At 38.8% G+C, this 23,932-nt stretch overlaps 1 protein-coding gene across 2 annotated transcripts in view; it reads left to right on the top strand.

The window, feature by feature from the left end:
• grin2aa (glutamate receptor, ionotropic, N-methyl D-aspartate 2A, a) overlaps positions 1-23,932 on the top strand; it is a 111,026-nt gene that overhangs the window by 72,645 nt on the left and 14,449 nt on the right. For both annotated transcript variants that reach the window (XM_088612473.1, XM_088612472.1), the window contains exons 6-11: positions 11,000-11,202; positions 16,653-16,821; positions 17,465-17,618; positions 18,110-18,235; positions 20,192-20,421; positions 22,533-22,693. In XM_088612473.1, the coding sequence (XP_088468599.1) occupies positions 11,000-11,202; positions 16,653-16,821; positions 17,465-17,618; positions 18,110-18,235; positions 20,192-20,421; positions 22,533-22,693 (1,043 nt within the window). The remainder of the gene's footprint in view (positions 1-10,999; positions 11,203-16,652; positions 16,822-17,464; positions 17,619-18,109; positions 18,236-20,191; positions 20,422-22,532; positions 22,694-23,932) is intronic.

Here is a 23,932-nt window from a genome sequence, read left to right as displayed (position 1 = left end):
CTTCTTCCCATGCTCGCTGTGAAAGAAAGACTGGTGGGGAGGCAAAGCACTCCTCCTGTTGTCTGAAGATGTGCCTCAGGATACAGAATCATTTGTACCTACGCTAATGTAGCTTAGAGGCGGAGAACAGAAGCTGTGCATCAAGAGCTGCTTAGGGAGGCAGATACAACAGATCGAAGGGGATGAGTCCTGAGCTGAGTGTGTTCTGAGATCCAATATCTGAAAGCTTGTTTGGCAGGTAGGTGGTGGTAGTTTGACTGCAGAGAGAATCATTACATCGGTGTCTAATACACATGTCATCTGGAGGTATTTATAGCATTGAAAAACTTTAGGGAATAGTCTGTTGTAAAGTTCATCCTGTAGTTTTGAAAGGGCACAGATACAGATGCCCAGTTTGTCCAGACAAAGCATGCCTAGAAAAGGAGGACGTGTGATGTGGGCAGTGTGATATATACTGTAGTAAGCTCCTTGTATCTTTGATGTTGTGAATTCATCTATGCAGTTGCCTATAGGCTGATGATGGAGGTTTATATCTAACACTCTGGCACACAGTAATAAGACTAAATATTGAGAGTCTATCATCTCAGTGGCAGAATATTGACAGTACCATTCAGAGCAGCATGTGGCACTAAAGACAATAGAAAGGAAGATGGGAATCAGTGTCGTCTACCTTTTTACATTGAACATTCAGAGGAACATTAACAAAAAACAAGGAGGACAAGCATGAGGACAAAACCTCATGATAAAGAATATCCACTCTAAGAAACTCTTGGTGTAACTGGACAGTAAAAGTTGACATGAGCAACAGTGTTGTTCCAAAGTGACTCTTGTGACAGAAGAGATTCATTAAACCTACATGTGTGGCCAGCTGGAAGGGGAAGTCTGGTTCTGTGGTCCTGGGCAGTTACTAGTGTGGATGACAACCGCTAGAAAGTCTGTGGAGACAAGACAACCTGACGTCTCTGTCCAGTTCTTTCAGTTTGAAAAGGAAGAGAAACAGAGGTGTGTATTTGTACTGTAGACTAAGAATAAAATAACGTCTAATTTTGAGAGTCTAATCTGAAATCCTGGAATTCTCAATGTACAATCTGCTTCCAGCAAGTGTTCCCCAGTGTTTTTACTTGTCGGTTATCCTTCATTCCGCGCCGATTTCCTACTTGGGGGAATTCTCTGTCACCATTTTTGACACTATATCCACACATCTGCCTGCAACCAATCACCATCTGGCTTCGTCCCCTCTGCCTCCGTGTGGGCAGTGCGGCGTTCTCTCTGGGGCCAGCTGAGCCCTCTGCTATAAGACAGAGCCTTGGCCGATACGAGGTGAAAGAGCTGCCACTGCAAAGCACGAGCCTTCGATTCTGCCCACTTCCTTTCCCCGGGGGAAATCAGAGGCTTTTCCTTTGCATTTTTGGTGAATGATTAAACAAATATATCTATTCTCGTCCCTTTTGTCCTCTTTATCCATCCCTTTGCTTCATTCTCCTGCTCCTTCTGCTCCCTGAAGAGGCGCCACAGCTGAAATATCTTTTTCTTCCTTCAGCCTTTCCGCAAGAAATGATCCCATTCTTGTATCTTTCTGTGATACATATCATTTTTATATCATTAGCTAAATCATACAGGATAAAAAAAAAACACAATAATAGCATGATTGTTTAGGGACAAAGCTGAAAGGATGAGATTGCCAAAATGATTTGAAGTGTTTTTCAATAGTCACATTAGCAAACAGGCAGCCATACAACAGCAATTACAAAGGAGTTTTGCCATAATTGTGCTTCTTCACTGCAGTGTAGCCTTTCTCGACTGCCCCTCAGTTTTGTCTTTGTTTCAGCTGGCAGCTTCCGTCTCTGTTAAGACAAAGATCCCTATGTTATTGTAACCGAGTACAAGCACAAATGGTAAAACCTTGAGAGACACGGTGATACAAGACAAGACAAACCGTAGCAAGACAAAAAGTGAGGCATTTCAAAGCAAAGTAAATACGGTCCACAGTAAAAATCTTAAAATCCAAGGTTACTTCATATGCAGGTGCAGCTCCAGAACAAAAAAATCAACATTTATTACAGAGTGTGGAAATATTTTCCACCTGATCATCCCACCTGATCGTCTGTCTGATATTAGATTTTTCAGATGGAAGTAACAGCAGACCTTCAGGCTGTGCTAATGACTATAAATGTGAGGATTTGCAAGGGGCACTAGCCTGCATTTCGTGTAGTGTATGAACAATTTGACATTCTGTTTCAAAGGTTAGTCTGCTTCTAGTGTTTCAGAAGACCTAACATGCTAATTTGGTAGGAGCAAGTGACAAGGGTCAAAGGATGATGGTGTTGCCTCCTCTGTATCTTATTTACCTATTTTGAATTGCTACATGATGTGACAGAGGGTGTAGATCCCTTTGGAAGTAGGTGACTGAGGAATCCATATGTTTCAAACTTTTCAAAGAGGATATTTGAGAACATGAATATTTAATAAGGTTAAAAGAGAAGAGTACAGAATTTTAAGTTTGTAATGAGCTATTGAGCCATGTTGTTGAATCCAATACTGGGGCTTCTTTGAAGAATTAGATGGAACTCTCATTTGTAATTCTTCTTTTACCTGATTTAATGTTCAAATAACAGATTATTAAAAATCTGTAAAGAAAGATGTAGATAATGAAGACTCGTATGGGATGTTTTCAATGTATTGGGAGTTTGCACACCAATGTATTGGGAGTTTGCACACCAGTGGTTACCTACATTTATGCAGACAATCAAAATGTATTTAATATTTTATGGGTGGGGAAAATCAGATACTGACTTCACACTAGCCAATGCCCAGATAAGTTTTAAAATAAGAAAAATAGGTCTAAGATAAAGGACATTGAAAGCAGCAATAATCCGGTGACTATCATTAAAAGATAATTTTTAGCAATATAGTAACCAACAGTCAAATTTGTCCTGTTTGTTTTTGGGTTTTAAAAAAGTCTTCATTGATTGCATTTTCCTTACAGTTCTTTAAGACAAACAACCTGCATGAATGTGCTGCACATTCTACAGTAAACTTTTACATCCCCTCCTCAGCCTTGACTGATCATCCCTGTAGAAACCTCCCAGTTCCACTGTGCCCTGTTATGGGAAAATTCAGTGTTGCGGAGGGTCCCTAGTGGGGGATTACATCACCATAACAGGTCCATCACAGGTCCAGGCATTGAATGAGTCCTGTTACATTGGCACCGCACCTCTCCATAGGGGGTCATGAATGGGTTGCCCGTAGTGCTGATGGAGGCTGTTGGCATGACACATTAGTCCAGATATCACAGATGGCTGCAGTCTCGTTGTATGAAACAGCAAAGGAAAATCAGTCTAGACAGACCTCATCGTGGCCCATAGTAAATGGGTTTGGTGACTGAGGTATTAACTCGGGCTAGGTAGGCAGCTAAAGTATTATTATTACTGCTATTTTTATTATTATAAATAATATAACTGGAATAATATCATATAATTTATGTTGACACCTGCGCCACATTTCTCGTATATTTTGTACTTGGCGAATAAAAGTTTCTGATTCTGATTCTGCCACATGGTCCTAATGGCCTCCTCTTGTTGTTTGTAGTCTTTCTTTTGTTCTTATGCTGTGGTTCTTGTCAGTAGTACTAATTTATTCTTGCTAATGACGTATATGTTTCCTTGGCGTTTTACGTAGTTCTCTACAGTATCCATACTGTTTTCCAGACAGCGCTTTGATATATCTTTATTGTAACATAAAGCAGTACTGTAGATTATGTCAAAGTGACTCTTAGGATATTTAATAACCCCCTGATTGCTTTAGGAATGAGTAGACGCTTATGGTTCGCCTTTCTGAAGCAATCAAAAATCCCTTTTTAATTCTCCCGTGACACCTCGATTGCTTGTAAAATGTAGCCTACTGCTGCTCTTTCATGCATAAATATTGCCAAATAGGTTAAATGAGCACTAATAGAAGCATGGTTACTTCCCTGGCACATAAAAGTGGTACATTCTTCAGCAGTCAAAAGCTGTATAGTCAAAGCGAATGTTTTCCGGGGATGCTGTTAATTAAAAAGGATGGTCTTTAATGTGGGCGTGTAAATTTTAGCTCAAGCCACTAATGGAAGTGCTGCCACTCCACAACATTGTTCTTGTGACAGGCGGCTCCCTGCGCACAACTGAGAGAGCCAGGTATGGCCAAGTTAACGTGACACAGTTAGCAGCAGCAGCAGCAGCACAGGACACGGAGAAGCTTTAATGAAAGAAATTCCAGCAGTGCTGCAGTGCTATAAATAACTGTGTTGCAAGCTGACATTCCACCAAAGGCAAAGCTGGGCCTCAAAAAAGTTGAACAAGAGCTCAGCTTCAGTCAATAAAGTATTGGAAATAATTACAAAGATTATGACGGTTCCCTCTTAAAAACTGAATGGTTTCCTCCTGCACCTTGATATTAGTCTATTTTATTGGAATTATGTTTTTGTTTTGCTCTCAAACGATGGTGTACATAAAAACAGTAGCAGCTAGTCAGTGCCAGTTAGTAAGACATGATTGTTGTATCATTACAGTGTGTGTTTGACATATCTTTCAGAGAGAGACGGCTATGGATGTGCATACTCCAACTGAAGTGGTTTACAGCATAGATAGTTTGTGGTGATGCTCTAGTTTGAGTTATTTTATTCTGAGGCTTACCAGTACCACTGCTGTAGCACAAGGATACAGAAGTCTCCAGGGCACACAGCTGCCATGCTCTGTCGAACACACAGTGGAAATAACCGGGGCTGTATCCTTCTTCGTCCCTTTAACTTTAGAAAGGCACCTTCAGTGCGTTTTGTCTGCTCTCTCCATCAGTCCATCAGTCAGGCAGAGTAACACGGAGGAAGGAGTTTATTAAAGCCATTAATAATAAGTTTAAAAGAATCAGACAGCTAGCATTTGGTTTTAGTAGGTTCTTAAGGGGGCTGTTTCACTGCAGGTTTTGCACTGCTTTTTTTCCAAACCTATGGTAGCGGTGGGTGGGTTTTACGCATGTGGAAAGGCCTTTACAACTACTGATCACACAAAACTGACACCAGTAAAAGGAGCTGATAGGAAGATCGTTGGGTAAAATTTTGATGTCTTTTCAGATTGTGACCCCTTTTAACATGTTAAATTACTAACACATGGCAATAGCGTAGTAGATAAAACATTCTTATGAGGTGGGATAATAGTTTCCCAGGGGAATTATTGAAGAAAGGACTGTGGTGGTATTGAAGGAATTATGGTGAATCACTCTTACAGCAGGTACAGTACATGTGTGGAAATAGCAGAGCCGTGTCTTGAGGGAGAGATCCAGTATCTAAACCTGGGACTGCCTCTATGTACTGCTGTGAGCACCGTGGACAGGAAATGAGTAGAAATCAATGTTTTCTTAGATGTTGCAACACAAAAACTACTTAGATTGCCAAGTGATTTTGTTAAGAATTTTAGGTGAGAAACAAAACTCCAGTCCTTTTGTAAGCGGCACACGTGTAGAAGGTTAAAAGTTACCATCTAAAAAACAAATTATTACTGTAATGATTCATTGAATAAATGCTAAATTAATGCATTATTTAATTAAAAACATAGAAATCAGAACGAGTTTAAAGATTGTATTCCTTTCGCTTTATTCTTGCAATAACTGGGCATAATAGAAGTAAAATGAGTCACAAAGTTACGTAGGCATCGATTATTAGATTTCTCACAGCGCTCTGCAGTTTCGGCATTTGGTTTAACGTGAAAGATGAGACTTAGAAAAAGAAAGTTCCAGAAAATTCCGGTGAGAAGTGTGAGTAAGCCACCATCTTGGGTCGAACCCTTGGCCTTGAGTCAAGATGGCCGCCTATTACTTGGGAAAACCTGCAGGATAAGGCATAGCTGGTCTGAGTGAGTAATTAGCCCTCAGAGGGAATGAGTGTCCACGTGAGAGAAAGGAGCCATTGGGATAGTCTCTACTTGGAATTAGCCATCTCTCTGGGCTAATTAAGAGGCTTATTAAGACCACTTGTGAGGAAAGGGGCTTCAGTGTTTGTCTACGCTTCAGTCTGGAAGGGGGGGCGATTGAGAGCTCCAGAGGGGCAGTGCTCTACAGTAATGGTCTGGGCTGGTTTACATGCCTCTGGGAATTGGTGATCTAGGCAGACTTGACTTGAAGAAAACAGCTTGAGCTGTACTGAGGGGCATTGCAGGTTCTGGACTAGCAGGCTGTGTAGTAGTTTTTTTTTAATAGAGAATGGGAAAGGCTAAGTTAAGGATTAGCAACGGATCAGTAATATTTTCGGTAAACAACACCTTCTGATATATTATTTGAATTTGCTAAGTGTCTTCTGTTCTATACATATTTACCTTGTGCTCAAACATTTAGGTTGCAGCCATCAAAACAGGACTTGCCAGTATCTAAAATCCAAAAGTCCCTTCCACCAGATAACAGCTCCTTGCTAAGACTGCAGTAGTGCAGAGCTGCACAGTTGTCAGAGGACGAGCAGCAATCTGGTTTCCATTACACACTCTTTGAGTCAGACTCCCCTGGCATCCCTCCCCAGTGTCAGAGCACTGGCTGCGCTCACAACAGCTGGAGAGCCAAGATATTCGGAAAACATCAGGTGCAACACATGGCTGACAGCTCCCTGTAGGACGGACGTGGAGAAAGACGCATATGGAAATAAATTAAATCCGTTTAAAATTGCAATGTTTTTCCATTAAGGATAAATGATCCTCAGGATGCGCAGTAATAAGTTAAGAAAGAGCTAGAGAATTCTGAATTCTTCTGCTTTCTTGGGATCAGCACATCAAAAGGTAAACGGTTTTCGCCGAACACCTGAGTAAAATTAACAGCTTGCCATGAACTTGTTAGCGTCTAACCAAAAGGGCCCCAATGCGAAAACAAAGTCCTCTTTGTCACAATACACCCACTTAGGACAATCATTTTAAATCAACAAAAAAGTGTTTGGGGAACAATTTACATTGCAAATTTTAATTTAAAAGGAAGAGGTTGTCTGTGCTACGTGTCATTTAACTGGAGAGTGGTGCATTTATAATGGACTGCAAATTTATATCTAAAAACAAAGTTTATGATGATAAATGTCCAGTTTCCATTTTGTCTCCCTGTTTTTTTCCTTGCCGCTACTAAAGAAGACAAACCGCTGCACCATTAAAGATTGCGACTGCAGCTTCCATCCCAAAACCATTTATCCCTCCTGCAAGAGAATTTTGTATTGTCACAGGCGTTCTCTTATTAACTAATTTGAGGAGGTTCCTTGGTATACCAATACACTAAAAGCAACCAATGTGAAGACCATAGACGCAGACCTGTGATGTTGAGACTTGAAAGTGTTTCTCTGCAAAGCGAATTGCAGCAAGTTGGAAATCAAAGTGGTCTGTCTAGTAGCTCAGGCATCACTAGACTATTAATTGTAGATACCGTGCTATTAAACAGTAAAGTTCTTTTCTATTAGCACAGGAGCACAATTACTGTGAAATTAAGCATCTTAATGCAGATTCTATGCGTCATTGGTTTGTGAAGCTCTCATTTAATTATGTTTACCAAATGAGGTCAATCTGGTGCACCAGGGAGTGTTTGTCTTTTGCAGAGAGGGTGCAGAGAGAATGCAGGAAACGCGAAGATTACCTCAACAGAAATGAAGTTTTGTTCTGTTTTTTTTTTCCTTTGTTTATTCTTGAATGGAAAGTACCCTGCTGCTAATGAACGTTGGTGTTATTTGAAATGTGTAAGCTGTTTCTTTCATGATTGGATGCATCCCTTTTTCTAGAGGAAGATTTATAGAGTCTATCCAGTGCTTCTTCTTTCATCATCATTAAGGTGCATCACATTTAATGAAACCATTCTGCGGTTCCAATTTGCATGCAAATCATCTGAATTCCTTTGCCTGTGGTATCTTTTTGACTGAGAGATAAACTGAGCCTTTCGGGCTCTTGCAGTAACATTAAGAAATGCTTTTGACATCACAGTGCTATTTTTAGGTGAAACACAAGGATATTTTAGTTACGGGACACACTGTTTAAATCTAGTCATTTGCATTACAATGGGCTGCTGAAAAGAACAATGATTTAAATGAACCCATTGGATTAGGAATGAAAAGCTCTTTCGGAATGTCATGGTTTGAGGGCTTAATTTCTAAATATAAAAGTCGAAATTTTCGAGATAATGCACTATAGGGAGGGAGACTTGAGAATGAGAAATCTATAAACCAACAAGCTGTTTATTACTGTTAAGTATTAAATATTATATTATTATACAAGTCCTGGATGTGCTCAGCCTGCTTTATAAAATAGTCAAATATACAATATCACTATTGGTATATCTGTAAGGTTTATGAAATGTGCTATTATATAGAAAATGGTGAGGTTACATACTGTAGAACATCTTGTGCTCATACTGTATATAATTGAAATGACCTGATAACATTGTTAGTTGCCATCCAAATAACATAATAAAAACCTACTTCGAACCAACATTCAACATCATCCATCTAGATCTGATGGCGCGCTTTAAGCTTTCAAATGCAGTTGCTGTTCTGTAAAGTCATTTTGAACATTCCCAAATTAAACAGTATCGGGAAAGAAAATGAAAGAGACACGAAGAGAGAGATGTTGGTGATTACAGGGGCAGTAAGATGTATTTACACAATGTTTAGTTTTTTGTTTTCTGCAGGAAATGTATTGAGCTCTTAGTGAGGTGATTTGTACCCTCCCTGTTGTGTGTACTTGATTATTAATAAGTCACTTTTCCTTTCAGCTAGTCATCAGTATGTGAATAAGTAAAGGTCCACCATTCCAAGTTGCAAGTTGATGAGAGACTTGTAATATTCCCCAAATACTTGGTGCCTCTGTAGTTTGTGCTATGCAAGAGCTTGTGTACTGTAACTCTTGTAATGACAGGCAGCTCAGAAATAGGGTCTGAACTGCAGGTTCCTGTTAATTTATAGAAGAGTGCATTTTTGGGCCTTTTTAGAATCAATAACACTGGGATTAAATGTTAAGGTTTGGATAAGCCAGCAAGCCAAGAGTATAATTTAGCAGGGACACTGAGGTTCATAACCATACATTTATTAATAGCACAGTGGGATCTTCAATAACCAAGTAGGCAGAACCTCAATTTAATGCCTCATTCGAAGAATTGCATCTCCTGCTGCATAGTGTCCCAGGTCATCACTCGTGGGCATTGGTTTGTAAATTCTGGTACATTATTGCCGAATGTCCGTTAAATCAAGAATCATGGTTTTCGTCCTAAAAACACGCTATTACAGAATATGAGATATATTCATATACTATATACTGTATATATGCATGTGCTTCATTTGCTAACAGGAATGTCATTTGAACAGTTTGGTCGAATTCTAATGCATTCTGGATGTGGATCTTTTGACTTATTTAGCAATTACAATCAACATACTTAATGAATATTATTCCTGTGCCTTTTTTATCATAAATATACAAGCTCTTTATTCCATGTGTCATAAATATATTATATATTATATATATAAATTCACCTGAGGACACAAACCTCAAGCAGCACCCATCATAAGCAAGTGTCCTATTGGGCACCAATGATCTCCATGAATTTTAAACCTGTGAAGTATTTATTTCTACCTTGTTGGGTTTTTTTAATTGGTGCACGTCTCTGTTATCTGTCATTTTACAGATAAAAATTCTCCTTTAGCAGATTTTGTCCGTTAAATCAGAAGTCGCTTAAATTAAGGGGTTACTCTAATGATGACAATGCAGGAATTAGACAGCAATTGCTAGACAACAAAGTGCCTTACAATTAAGACACTGAAATTGAGAAAAGCGGTAATGACTTCTGTATTAGGATTTGATTTCAAGGCATTTAAAGTTGATTGGAAGGATACCACCCAGTGCTCCAAGACTTATAAACACACTGTGATGTGGTCAACTGCAGACCACTCATTTTCTAGTTCAGCACACTATGACATAGCTGTCACTAATTAACATGTGACTGTATTAGTGACCAGCCAGTCGAAGTCGCAGTGTTGTCAGCTTCGTTTGCTAACGGGATTGTTATTGCAACAGTTCGGTCAAACCCCAGCTAAGGCAGAGAACAGATGAGGAGAATGACAATCCTTTAGTGGAGGATGAGCCAGGAAGCTTCCACAAAGGCAAAGTTTTGGTGGATGGAAAACAGCAAAATTGAAACATATAAGCAAGACAAGGACAGGGGTGAAACAGAATAAGTTTCCATCCCACCATAGGAATGCCGACAAGGGCCCTAGCATTTATTTTCTGTTGCATAGGTTAGTGCTTCTATGATTTTGGGCATGGTATTTTTAAAAATGTACTGACTTTATCCCGTAAATCAGAAGATGTTGGACCTGTCAGATTAAAAGCCATTGTGAGAGGAAGTGTTACAGAGGCTCCTGATACTTATTAGCAGTTCTTGCATGTCCTGCCTTTCACTACAGAGAAGATAATTCCACATCCATAGTTAAATCAGTGATAATAGTTAACAATCCGTTTCATGAAAACGATATATATCCACATTCTATGAGGTTTCCAATGTCAGAAAGGAGTTCTGCCTGGCATGACAAAAATGCTCCATCTTCTTTGTAGAATGCAATATGTTATTTAAGCATAAAAATGTGTATGTAGTGTATGCTTAAGTTCATAAAGGTAATCATATCAATGAACCATGTTTTGATTCATTTGACTTCATTTATCTGTTACAGGAACTTTTCAGAGTTTTTCTTTATTAAATCCTAATTTAAAGGACATACTTGGGAATGTGGAATAACATTTCTGCACTGTTGAGAGAATTTATAAATGCATTCAGCTAAGGCTTCAGCATCTACTATATACAGTATGTAATAGGTAGACAAAAGGACGGGATACAGCAGTTGACAGCAGACTTGCTTACTTCCTGCAGTGGTAACAGCATTATTATCTTGTGTTCAATGCTGGGTGACTTCCTCAATTTCAGTCCTGTCCTACTTCAGCAAGCAGCGTGATGAAGTGTCTTGGTGTTGCAGATGGGCAAATGGGAGAACAAGAGTCTGACCCTGAAGTATCCCGTTTGGCCCCGGTTTAATTCCTTTGGAGACTCGGAGTCTGATGACAACCACCTGAGCATCGTTACCCTGGAGGAGGCGCCATTCGTCATTGTGGAGAATGTCGAGCGCCTGACAGGAACCTGCATGAGAAACTCAGTGCCCTGCCGGAAACACATCAAAGAGTAAGTCTTCTGCTTTGTCTTCTTAAGGCACGCAATATTCTTTTTTTCTTCTAATCAGCAGAATATCTCTGATTGCTCATGCTACTAACTCTGATCTTTCACTCATCTTTTTTTCCTGAAAAAACCACCCCCATGCGTGTCTCCAGAATCCCTCATTTCTGAGATGTTTCGGATACATTTCAGATGTTTCAATACGTTATTGTATTGGGGTTCTCTGGGCTGTCTGCATGCTGAGATCATCAGTTTACCATTGAGGGATTCCTTGATGTCCCAACAGTTTGTATATTTGGTGATGCTTTTTAAGCCATTGGGTCTTCAGGTTCAGAAATTTGCTGCCTGCTTCCTGTTTTCAAGCTAAGATGATCTTATACTGTACATCATGATGCTTATGCAATCACATTGCATTAGACTTCACGCCAACATCCTCCCCCAGCACAGCTCCGGCTGAGCTGATGAACACGATGACTTGAAAGCAGTGAGAGCCGTTTGCGCACTCACCCAGATCCCCACACATGCCCACGTATGCGCAGGCCAGTGCACTTTCTGTTCCATTTCTTAAATAGCACGATTCCTATTCAAGCATCCATTGTGCCTGTTTGCCGAGTGAGTGCTGCAGCAGGTTTAATGATGCAGAAGCACTGGCAGCCAACACAAGTGCTCGTGGAATGAAGCATTTCCCATTGTAGAACCCGCATGACTCCTGCAGACATTTTAACATGCCGATAAGCACTCTCTTCTAACTTCTTCTTAAAGGTTTGTTTGATCCAAGTCAGAAAAGGGGAGCGAAGAGCCAGCCGAGTAATTCAAGATCTCTTGCTGATGTGGTCTCTGCGACAGTGTATTGAAGCTGGCTGTGGGCTCGGTAGCAAAATAGTTTTAATGCACAGATTAAGAGGAAAGTTTCTTGATAAAGATGTTCTTATTAAGATAACGTACAGTACATGGCTCCGACATGAGCCTCAGGGCTCAGTAAAGTTCCTTACAAGTGGATGGAAGGCCTAGTAGCCATGGAAACAGTCACAGTAATAAAAAGAAATCTCAGTAGAGGGAGGCCGATTGTGGATTGAAGTGAAACTCTTGTAATTAACAAGACAAACGTTCCGTTATTACCAGGACTGCAAGTATCCATGTGGGTTTACAGTCCTGTTATTTTATGGCAGGCCTCAAGAGGTGTCACAGGGATGTTCCAGCACAAAGTACCAAATGATATCAAACTGTGTTTCCTATTAGGAAACAATTGCAGCATATTATGTTGTAAATGTGCCGTTCACATATGTAACATACTTGCATCACAGCCACATTCTAGTGTCTTAGCAAAGTCGGCCAAGCACAACCTCCTGAAAGCTCATAAACAGCTTGCCTGCCCAACAGACTGGTAGAGAATTTGTACATGTTCACCCACACGGACTGTATCTAAAAGCTCACCTCTAAGGTGGGACTTAGGTACAGTAATTAACATAAATACCGTATATTCCTAAATGTATGTCTTTGAGAGGACAAAGCTTGTTTATTCCTGAAGCATGAAATGGAAATATATCTTGCCTCCCTGCAGGAAAGAGTCACTTATCAGAGTAGCCGACGGCAGTCCTGAGCAGCCAGGAAAGACGATTCTTCAGGATGAGTCAGTAGAATTTCTTCGTGCCAGTTCTGGCAAAGGAGGGAGATGTGGAGGAATTTCTTAGTTTGGAGCAATTGTAGAATGGGAAAGGCCTGCCCACACTCCCGTCCACAGCTTCAAGGAGAGTGTGCAGCATTGTTTTGACAGGAGAAGAGCGAGCCAGTCAGAACATTCTCTGAGGTGGTGGGGAGAGAAAGCACCACAGGGAGCCTGGAGGAATATCCCAAGAGAGTATTTGGAAAAAAATAAAATAAAAAAAAGGTTTTATTCAGTAGCTTGTTGATACCAAATAACAGCTCTCGCTAATTATACCTTATTTTGCTCTTTATTGATATTCTGCCACTAACGTCAACCAGCTGGTGGTTATAATTTGTGTTTTGAATTTAACTTTTCAAAAGAGACGTTGCTTCGGCTAAACCAATAATACAAATACTGTAAATTGTCAGTGCATTCATGGCGGCAACAACCATAGTAGATACACTAACCCATGAAGATTTCTTGTATGGGCAATAGCAAACTTATTTAGCCCTTTTACACTCTATTCTGTTCCAGAACTGAAGTCAAAATATTTGCTGTAGTGTGTAGGATCATAATAATAGAAAAATGATTTTAAAAAAATGTCGCTTATCTTCAATGTTAACTGAACTTTTTGGAATAGTTAGCTAAGTAAATGCCTTATTCAAATGAATTGCAATTTCTACCAGTAATCAAGTGAAACTTCCATTCAGGAATTTGAGCTCTAGAGTGCCATTTGAAATTTTGATTTACAAAAGTATTAACAAACAGAGGAGGGACATGGTGTCATTTTGTTCCATTTACTATTACCACAGGTGGAATTGTAAGTCTGTGGTTGTATTAATGATGCCGTCTTGCTTCAATTAGTAATGCTTAGCTTGGTCAGGCACTCCAATATGATCAATATATTAAAAAAATGTATGACCTGCTTGGTAGCAGATGGAACTTTCAAAAAATGCATGACAAAACATATGTTTTAAAACAAATGTGTACTACCTAAGGAAATAAAAGAGTCTTTTAGTTTGAGATTTCTCTATATGGCACATGCAGAGCAAAGCAAAAAGCAAAGAGCTCTGTTCAGCTGCCAATTTCAGCATTATTTATCCTCAAATAAATGTATATTTATTGCACTGCTTACACCTTAAAGTATGTGAAGACAAGTTAAAGGGGTCAGAACAGACCCCCAGGTGAAGACTAAGACTTAAAATAAATCGGGCAGAGTGATCAGTGAATCATGGCCTTCTTTTCGGCTTTTACTACCTGTTCTGTTATTCTCTTTGTGTACAGTAAGCATGTAGTAATTTCAACAAACAAGATACTGTGTACTTTGTGAATAAAAAGCTGTTCAGAGATGCACTGATATTATCACAATATGTGAATTTTTGCCTAAGGTTTGTTTTTGAATCACACATCAATACAGGGGGCCTAAACTGGACTGAAGCTTTTCAGAAATCATGCTGATTTGATTTTGTAAAACTAACGCAGACCTGACATGCAGTCTGCCTTAAGCGAGCTTGGAAGGAACAACACAGAATATCAAGAGAGTTATGCTAATGCCTCAGAAATACTGTTGTGGGAACAGATTGATTTTAAAGGGAATTGTGCTGAGTTAGTTAAACCTGCTGTTCTGCTATGGCGAAAGAGAAGAGAGATGATTATTTCTCACTGTTGCCATTACTGGGGCCGACTATGTCTAAACAGAACCCAGACGGGTACATCTTATCACTGTTTGAACACACCTTTCCACACCCTCCTGTGGTCATGTTCTCCATGTTTTCCCCAGTGCAGATTTGCTAGGATCTCAATGTAGAAAGATCTTTTCCATTCCACATAACTGGACCACCCACAGCCATCAAAATCACTAGATTGTTAGATTTGTACGACTGTTTAAGAAAAGAATGAGCTTGGTATTCCAGAAAGGCTGCTCCTCATTTTTACCACTATAAAACACAATTTGTCTCATTTTCTATCCTTTAACAATACACTTATAATAGGATTTACTTTTGGTCCTATGAAGTAAGGAGCCCATTCACAAAGAGCTGCCTCTTAGTGACAGCTGTTCATCTGTAGCTCTGACCTGTAAACTATGACAGCACTAGTGAAGAATTTGCACCTGTGCTTTGCTCCACTGCAGGTAAACTCAAACGTCAGGAATGCAGATTAAAAATATTTTTACTAGTCAAGGCTTATACCTGTACCAAAGTTTTTACTTTTTTTTCCTTAACTGAGTTATGTATTGTATGATATGAGTTAATAGTCGCCGAATAGGCGTAATGACTATGGCTTCTTTTAAAGCTTTTTTAGAAAAAAGGCATGGCACTGAGGTAGAAATTTGGCTAGAAAGGAAATCACAATTTAAGAAGAAAAAATGATGCTGCACTTTTCATTTACTGCCCACGGATTCATTGTATTTGAGATAGGACAAATTGGATTAAAGGATTAATAAGGCTGTCTGAAAACACAGCACAGTAAAATGATGCCTAGCCACTTCGGTGAAATAAAAGTGATGTATTCTCATTTAGTTCATATGCTGCTGTGATACTGTGCGGTGGAGCACAGGCTGCTCTGTGTGAAGGCAGCAGCTCGGAAGGATGCCACAAACCCTTCTGTGATTAATAAAATAAGAATTTATATTGCTCTGTAAATGGAAAAGTATTAGTCTTCACTAGGGGAGAAATAAGAGGACTGGCAATTAAGGAGCAAAGATTGGCTACGGTCCTTCTGAGGCTGTATGATGCCCATTCTGTCTTTGATATGAAGAACTGAGCTGTTTTCCCTGCCAGAGACAAACATTACTGCAGCGGAATGCTTTATTTGGAATAGGACTGACATCATCTGAAGCAGAAAACCCACTTGCTCCCAAAACATCTTCACCTCTAATCACACCCTTTCCTCAGACATGCCTGAGTAATTAAAAAACAGGATTTGTGTGTGTGAAAAACCTCTGAGACCTCCTATTTAAAGGATCCTAAAATATTTAAAATCTAAGCAATGAAGTAGCTTAAATAGGAATTTTAAAGATTTCTGTGAAATCTTCTCACACTTTTATCTTGGCTAAGAAAAATATTCAAGGTTCACATCTACTACACCTGTACTGTTCTCAATTATAAGACAATCTGTTTACAGCAATTAAATCTTTTTTTTCCTTTTGCATCCGATCCAAACATGTGAAAAATGTCCAATTTAAATGTAAAGAATAATACAAAAATGCACAAATGAAATTCCTAAATCCATTAAATGAATCATTTCTGATCACTGCGCCTGATGTCAAGCATTGATGCCTCGTATAATGGCAAATCACCATTACAAATGACTAGAATGCATGATTCTTCATCATCAGATTTAGTTTACTATTCTCAGGGTCGTTTAGAAAAGTACTGCCATCTGAAAGGCAGATTAGGCTAATAGTGCTAAGGTTTTACAAAGGCTCATTTTTACAGAAGCAAAAATCAAATAATGGATCTCAACCACCATTTTCAGTTTGTAAGCATTTATGAATCTTAGCTTTACTCTCTTGTTGTGTGCTGCAGATGCGGTTCTGACACCTACTGTATTTACCTATTTATAGATTCTCTCTATACAGATATAGTAGACAAGCGATTTTTGGATTAATTGTCTCATTTCCCAAAATAAAGAAATTATTAAATACAACACATCACCTCATTAAGTTGAGTCAACTACTATACGTACTGTAAATGATCTAATGACATTAATATAGCAATGTTTTACAATGTCATTATTGAAGCAGTGCTTATTATCTATGGTTTAAGAGTGTGTGATTGCTTAAGTGATAATGTGCACATCATCTAATTGACAGTAACACCACAGTGGAGGGCACCTATATAAAAAAGTGCTGCAAGGGATTCTGCATCGACATCTTGAAAAAGATTGCCCGGAATGTGAAGTTCACCTATGACCTTTATCTGGTGACCAATGGGAAGCATGGTAAAAAGATCAACAATGTGTGGAATGGCATGGTTGGAGAGGTAAGTGTGATCTCTACAGGACTGATCCTTAAGCTCCAGTCTTGGGTTACCCAGGAGAAAAAATCACAAGCAGTTGAGGTGTGTACTAGAACAGCCTGCGCAAGTGGATCTCACAGAGTATGAGGAGACGGTTAGGACGATTCCAATGCCTCTAGCTCCCAAATATCACTCAGGTCATACCATGGCAAGCAGCCCTATGCTGAAGTTGGTCTCATGCTCTGAGAAATTTGAGGTGCCTGAGACAGATCTGAATCTGGAGTACAAACACTATCCTTTGAAAACCACAGGTATTGCTCATATCATACCTGAGAGTTTTAGAAATGCTGGCTAACATAAAATAAAATTCAATCTCACGGTTTACATTGCCTCTGATACTAATAAGATACTGATACTGATATGATAGTGGCCCTAAAATTCAGAATTTATTAGTCTTATTGCATTTTGAGTGGCGGTGCTTTGAGTTCATTATGGTGCTATTTACTGCAGCTTGTACTAAATCTCAGAAAAGGGTACGTCGCTCTAGGTTGTTAGGATTAATACTGTACATACAGTGTTCTTGTGCTGCCTAATGTTTTAATGCACGTTCTTTTTCTGCTTCTGTATGTCTGCTACCTGGGTATAAATTCAATGGTGTTTTCCACAGGTGGTGAACAAGAAAGCAGTTATGGCGGTGGGCTCACTAACGATCAATGAGGAGCGTTCGGAAGTGATTGATTTCTCAGTTCCTTTTGTGGAAACAGGAATCAGTGTAATGGTTTCGAGAAGCAATGGCACAGTTTCTCCATCTGCCTTTCTGGGTGAGAAAGAACCGAGCCCTTTAACTGCTGTCGAATGTACATAAATATGGTCAAGCAAACATTTCATCCAGCACATACTGTTAGTCACCATTGCAACTTCTTGGAATGAACGTTTTTAAAATCCTCAAGCTTTTCCAAGAGGACTTTACAGATCCAGTGAACAGCTTCCCATTCCAACATAAAAATATGCACATTCAGTGTCAAGATTAAGATAAGATGTAAAATAATACAGCTTTATTAGCATTTAACCCTCCCCCTGATGCTCTCCAACAAGGTGTTCATGGGCTCTTGATTGCATTATGGTAGCTCATATTTTAATCACCATAAGGCCTCTCAATGCACAGATTAGCTGGGAAAACCCTTGGATGGAACCCAGACAGATTCCTGTTACCCTCCCACATGAATCCATTTTAATCTCTTAAGGTTTTTCGCCGGTACTGGTAGTAAGGAAATCTGACTTCCTTTACTGGCATTTTCTCTCCTTTCTCCAGAGCCTTTCAGTGCCTCTGTGTGGGTGATGATGTTTGTTATGCTGCTCATCGTAACAGCTATGGCTGTCTTCATATTCGAGTATGTCAGCCCTTTGGGCTTCAACAGGAATCTTGCACAAGGCAGAGGTAAGCCTGGATAAAGACTGCGTTTCAGCAACACCTGTTACAGCTCTGCCTCAGCTCTGCTTCCAAAAACAAAAAGTTGTTGGAAGAAACATTTGGAAGAAATATTCTTAGGGCTTGTTGCGGTAGAATATAGGAAAACATTGATTTAATAGATAAGAGTGAGAGACTGCAGAACAAAAACAAGACAGAGTATATTAGGTCTATCGGTCTAAGTATATTAGGCCCATAAATGGAGATTTTTTAATGACAGACAGCTTTGCGTCTCATCATTTTCAACACTTATCGAAGAACATATCCCATTATGGAAATTATGGAGGCGATGATGATGAATCCACATACTTTGTGTTGCTTGCTAATTCGCATTAGATGGTAAACCTTATTGTGTTATGTGATTTTGCCCTTGGACCTTAGCCATAGTGCTAATGCTATGGGTTTGATAGCCCATTAAATTGTGCCCAGACAGCAAGTGCAGAGAAAATGACTTTCTGGCTTTGCTGGATCATTGGCAGGCAGCAGATGTAAAAGTCTGGTCATCCACCTTCTTTCCAAATTTTGTGCAGGCCACAAAGGGACTTTGAGAATTATTTTGGTAGATTGTGAGGTTTTCATGCTGTGTAAATGTTTTGATAATGGCATTTACTGACAAAGTGTAGCACATCACATTTCATAAACACTTGAAATGCAAATTTTAGTTGTTTGGTTTCCTACTATTAATCTTGAAGACTACATTGAAAAGTTGTACTGTACATATCTTTGGGGAAACGAGCCTCACTTTAGTTTGCTGCTAGCTTTTTATGATGTATTTTCTCAGTGGGGAAAAAGGAGGTTGTAAACAGCATAGTGACTACAAGATAAAATAGATATGAAGGCATTTGCGGATTTTGATTTCTCAGGCTCACTTTTCTGTTCTGAAAAAATCTCCACCAGTTTAGCCTTACATAACCCTTTTATCCCATTTGATCAGTGCATAGCAGCCATTTAGATGAATCCCACTGCCAACAGCACTCACATGAGCATGGAGCCATCACTCACAGATATAATCTTCTGTACTCAGAATCTGGAGCAATGATATGGCCTTCTCATATCTTCACAAGCGCTATTAAGAATTTTCAGTTACTGTGTTAGATATCAAATGCAATTCTTCAGTTGGATTAAACTATTATGGGTTTTTTTCTTTTGTAAAGAAATGTTCATGGCACTTTCCTTTAAACCAATCCAAAGCTCAAATCATCGGTGGAGGGCCATCCCAGGACACACACTGGTTTTGAAAATTGACATTCATATTCTTCCCATAGGCAACTTCAAGTAAACAGGCACACATACTGTACTGTTAAGAGGTTCACTCGCAGTGGGTGAATTTGCTTTTGAAGTGATGCACTAAAATGGATCTTCTTTTGAAGTACCTTCAGGGATTGCAAATTATCACATAGTAGTTCATAGTGGGGTCTACAGCACTCTACTGCATATATAATTCTTCTTTATGAGCAAGGATTTTTTTTTCCAAATAAATACATTTTGGTTTTGCTATAATAAAAAACAATGAAAAACAGTTCAACAGTAAATGATGTTTGGATGATAAAATATTTATTGTCTGTTGAACTTTTAGCAGGTATAACAGTGGCATGTTCTATTATTTTATCATATAAGGTTGAGACGTAATGAACACGTACGTTGTAAAACAAATTAGAATACTTCTTTGTTTAAACAATGCAACTCAAGGATCTTGAATAATTCCCATGACTAATTAATACCAGGATCCTTTCCAAAAGTCATTCTTTTTTTTTCCCAAGAGGTTGTTCTTAATTACTTCATGTTGAAAGAGATAAATCATTTGAGTGATTTGACTAATGCATAGTTGCACTGGAATCACAGACACGTTATAAGTACCAGTTGACATCCGTACTGTTTGCTATGACTAAAAATGTCAATGGTAGTTTGTTTTGATGTTTGCTTTAGACCCCCATGGACCATCATTCACCATTGGGAAAGCTGTGTGGCTTCTCTGGGGTCTGGTCTTCAACAACTCTGTACCAGTGCAGAACCCCAAAGGAACGACGAGTAAAATCATGGTGTCTGTTTGGGCCTTCTTTGCTGTAATCTTCCTGGCCAGCTACACTGCCAATCTAGCTGCCTTCATGATCCAGGAGGAGTTTGTTGACCAGGTGACTGGACTGAGTGACAAAAAGGTTAGTCTTTAACCAGCCTTTTCACCTGATATATATGCCTGAACTTTTATGACCTTGGTTTTAAGATTAGTTGTGTGAAGAGCACATTTTTCAAAGCCTTATAAGAACATTTTGCATATTGTGTTGCAATGTTTGTCTTATTAATTGCATAAATAAATGTATACTTTTCAGAAATGATTTAAATTGTAAATCAGTTGTTTATTGGAGTGATCCATAATGGAAATCTAATTTCAATTAGACAAAGAATAATCAAGGTTGGATATAATATGCAAGGTAGTACTGTACATATTATTTGTTTGAGTTCTGATAGAAACACCCTGAAAAAGGATAGATTACTCTAGGTTTTTAGGATTAGTAAGTTACTGTATATAAAGTGTTCTTGTGTTGCCTAATGTTTTAATGCACATTATGTTTTTGCAAAACCCAAATCAAAGAAACACAAACTAAATTAAATTAACTCTTAGTGTATCCTGTTTGATGAATGATGAAAGGGAGCTATTAAGCTCTGATTTCAAGTGTTTGAATTTTTATTTTCATTTTATAAGAAGATGAGTGACAAGTTATGATTGTTTTAGAAACACAAGGATTGAAAAATTATTCACCTCATTAAACAGAAGCCAGTGAAATCATTAGACATCCATTTAGGATATTGCTTACGATGGAGAAATGGCTGGCCGTTGCAGGACTTACAAAACTTGCTGCGCCATCGCAATTTACTGTTTCTGTGAGTGGTTTTGAAGTTTCTGCTGTGAAGCTCCAATTACTCAATTCTTTAAATACGGTCATTTTCCTAATCCTAGTTTTCAGGAAGCGAATTGGGGTTGCAAAGACTTTGAAGGCATTACTTCTCCTAGTTTCAGTTAACATTTATGAAAATAGGCATTGAAATTGCATAAGTTATAGATAAAACTAAATACTTATTAGCCTAATATTAAAAATGAGTAGGCAGGATTAACACAAAACATTTCATTTAAACAGTTCCCAAGGCTGTATACTGCAATATGAAAATACAAGAGAGTCTTAAACAGTATGAAAAGTAGTTGTAAAAAGTTATCAAATGATAGGACCCATAATAAAAATAGTTCAAGGAAACGTACACTTTTGCACTGCGGCCTGACACTCACTCGTTGAGTACAGCATTTATTTTTGGAGATAAACGGGACCAAGGGTCAGGTGCAACATTCTGCAGTACAGAATACACAATGAGCAGTGAGATGGTAGGTTATTTAACTAAAGGTTTACAGATATCTCAGATGATGCATTTGCTAAAAAAAGACTTGGGGCTTATACTTTAACTCTAGCTGACACAAGATGTTGTGAAAGCTTCTTAGTTAATCAAGCAAACAAATACAAGAAACGGACACAAATGAAAGTGTCATTGCTTTGTAGCAGTCCATTAGATAACTGAAAATGCTGCTGTTTTTCTAAAGTGATATCTTTGATTTGCAGAATATTGTATTAGTATAAGTCTTTTCTGCACTGCTGACCTAGATAACACATTTCACTGAACTTGAAAAAGAATCAGATTGAGAAACTACGACTCTGCATGTGTATTTTATAAGGAAAATCTGTTGGTGCATCAGTATAGCCAGACGTGCAGAAGAGTATGCTACAAGGCTTGTCACAGTCGGTAAAGACTGCGTTCAGCATTCAAGGTTTTATTTGGCTTCTTGAAAGCAGTGTCTAAAGAAGGGGACTGCTAACGGCACGTAAAAAAAAATAATTGTGTTGAGATGCAAGCATGATTGTAGTGTACAGAGATATTGCAACAAAAGAAAAAACAAAGTGAGCGAAGGCATGGATTACAAGAAGACTAGTCTGGAATGAGACAGTTTCAAGTTATAGAATGTTTTCCCAAGTTTATATGTTATATTAAGTACAGTATACCTCATATTTTGTTTTACAGAGTGCCTCTTATTTCCTTTTTAATTTCCTTCCAGAGATGTCCTGTTGCATTGTAATTTTACTTCCCCAAATTTGCCTTGATATCTTATGACATTCTTGTCATCGTTTCTGTACTGTACATACAGTCGTTTTTCATTGTCCTGTTAACCTACCACAGCCCTAATTCCAAACTGCTTAATGCAATTTTTCTATTTTTCTTAAAATAGTTTCAGAGTCCTTACAGCTACTCTCCTCCCTTTCGGTTTGGGACTGTTCCCAATGGGAGCACGGAAAGGAACATCAGGAACAACTACCCTGATATGCACCAGTACATGGTCAAATACAACCAGAAAGGAGTTCAGGATGCACTGGTCAGCCTCAAGAGTGGGTACGTACTCTTTCATCGTGGTGTTACAGCAGTGGGTTGTCACGTTACTCATGCAAAGGAATCCACAAGGATATCTCCCTAATCCTCCTTTATTTCTCTAGGAGAATTTTGTTTTACAAAACTCTTGTGAGCAAAGTTTCAAAAATTGTTCACTGGGACAAAAGTCTGTTTTGTTCAGTTTCCCCCGTTTTGTGTTGGAGCTGTTAACAAGAGTAGCAGAAAGCAACCAAAGGCCACCCTTTGAAAACATTTGGGGGGTGGGGATTTGGTTGCATGAATGATATGAAGAAGGCAAAATCTAGCTCCTGAGACGTGGAGTCAAGAGGAATGAAGTATTAGAACATGTCGTACAGTAATTAGATCAGAGCAAGCAGGGATGAAGAATGTGGCAGCTCTCTCTATGGCTCGTGATGGCTGTGAGTGAAAAGCAGAGGTCTGCTTTGTGTGGCACAGCGAGTTCATTAGAGCATTTCCGGAATAGAAATTGGAAAAAAGGGAACATGCCTCTGTAGTTGCATTTTAATTGGACTGGACATAGAAGAGTTTAAGGGTAGGTTTAAGAAGATGCAAGGAAAATAAAATGAAAGAGAATCTAAAAGATTCAGGAAGGAATTCAGTATGAGGCATTATAGGCTGAGGCAGGCACTGCACCAGTTGAAATAAGGAAATAGGGATAAAACAATAAAAAACTAGGGAAATTAAAAGACCTTTATATACTGTATAAACATCTTTCTAAAGCTTTTAGATGATATATTACACCTACAGTAGCTCTCATTTAGGAGAAATCTTTTAGTTAGCCCATGACATCTCACATGGCTATACAAGACTTTTTTTTAACTTTACATTTCCTTTTCCCAAGTATATTTATTTTTAAAGCCTGGCCTAGAAACACTGATGGATTTAGGTTTATACACAGCGGGCTTGATTTAGCGGTGCTTTCGTAAACCATCAACCTAAGCATCTAAATATTAATAAAAGTGTATTGAAAAATAAAGATCCACTGTACCTGAAAACACATTTGCTGGCGCTCTTGAAACGGAGGTCAATTATACTAAACCTAATCTCTGAAATTTGGATCAATCATTTATTATTTTGATAAAATGGTCCCCTCTTAAGCAAAATTCTGAATAAACTAGGTCAGTTTTTAAAAGTTTGAAGATCAGCAAAAAATTGCAGCTGGGCTTATTTTGATATCTGCTAGCCTTTGAACTACTTACATTTAAAATAACTGTCTCACTT

This window comes from Lepisosteus platostomus, chromosome 19 (assembly GCF_059453375.1).
Source record: "Lepisosteus platostomus isolate fLepPlt1 chromosome 19, fLepPlt1.hap1, whole genome shotgun sequence".
Lineage (NCBI taxonomy): Eukaryota > Metazoa > Chordata > Actinopteri > Semionotiformes > Lepisosteidae > Lepisosteus > Lepisosteus platostomus.
The sequence above is the reverse complement of the archived record's forward strand: the minus strand, read 5'-3'. Positions and strand labels throughout refer to the sequence as shown.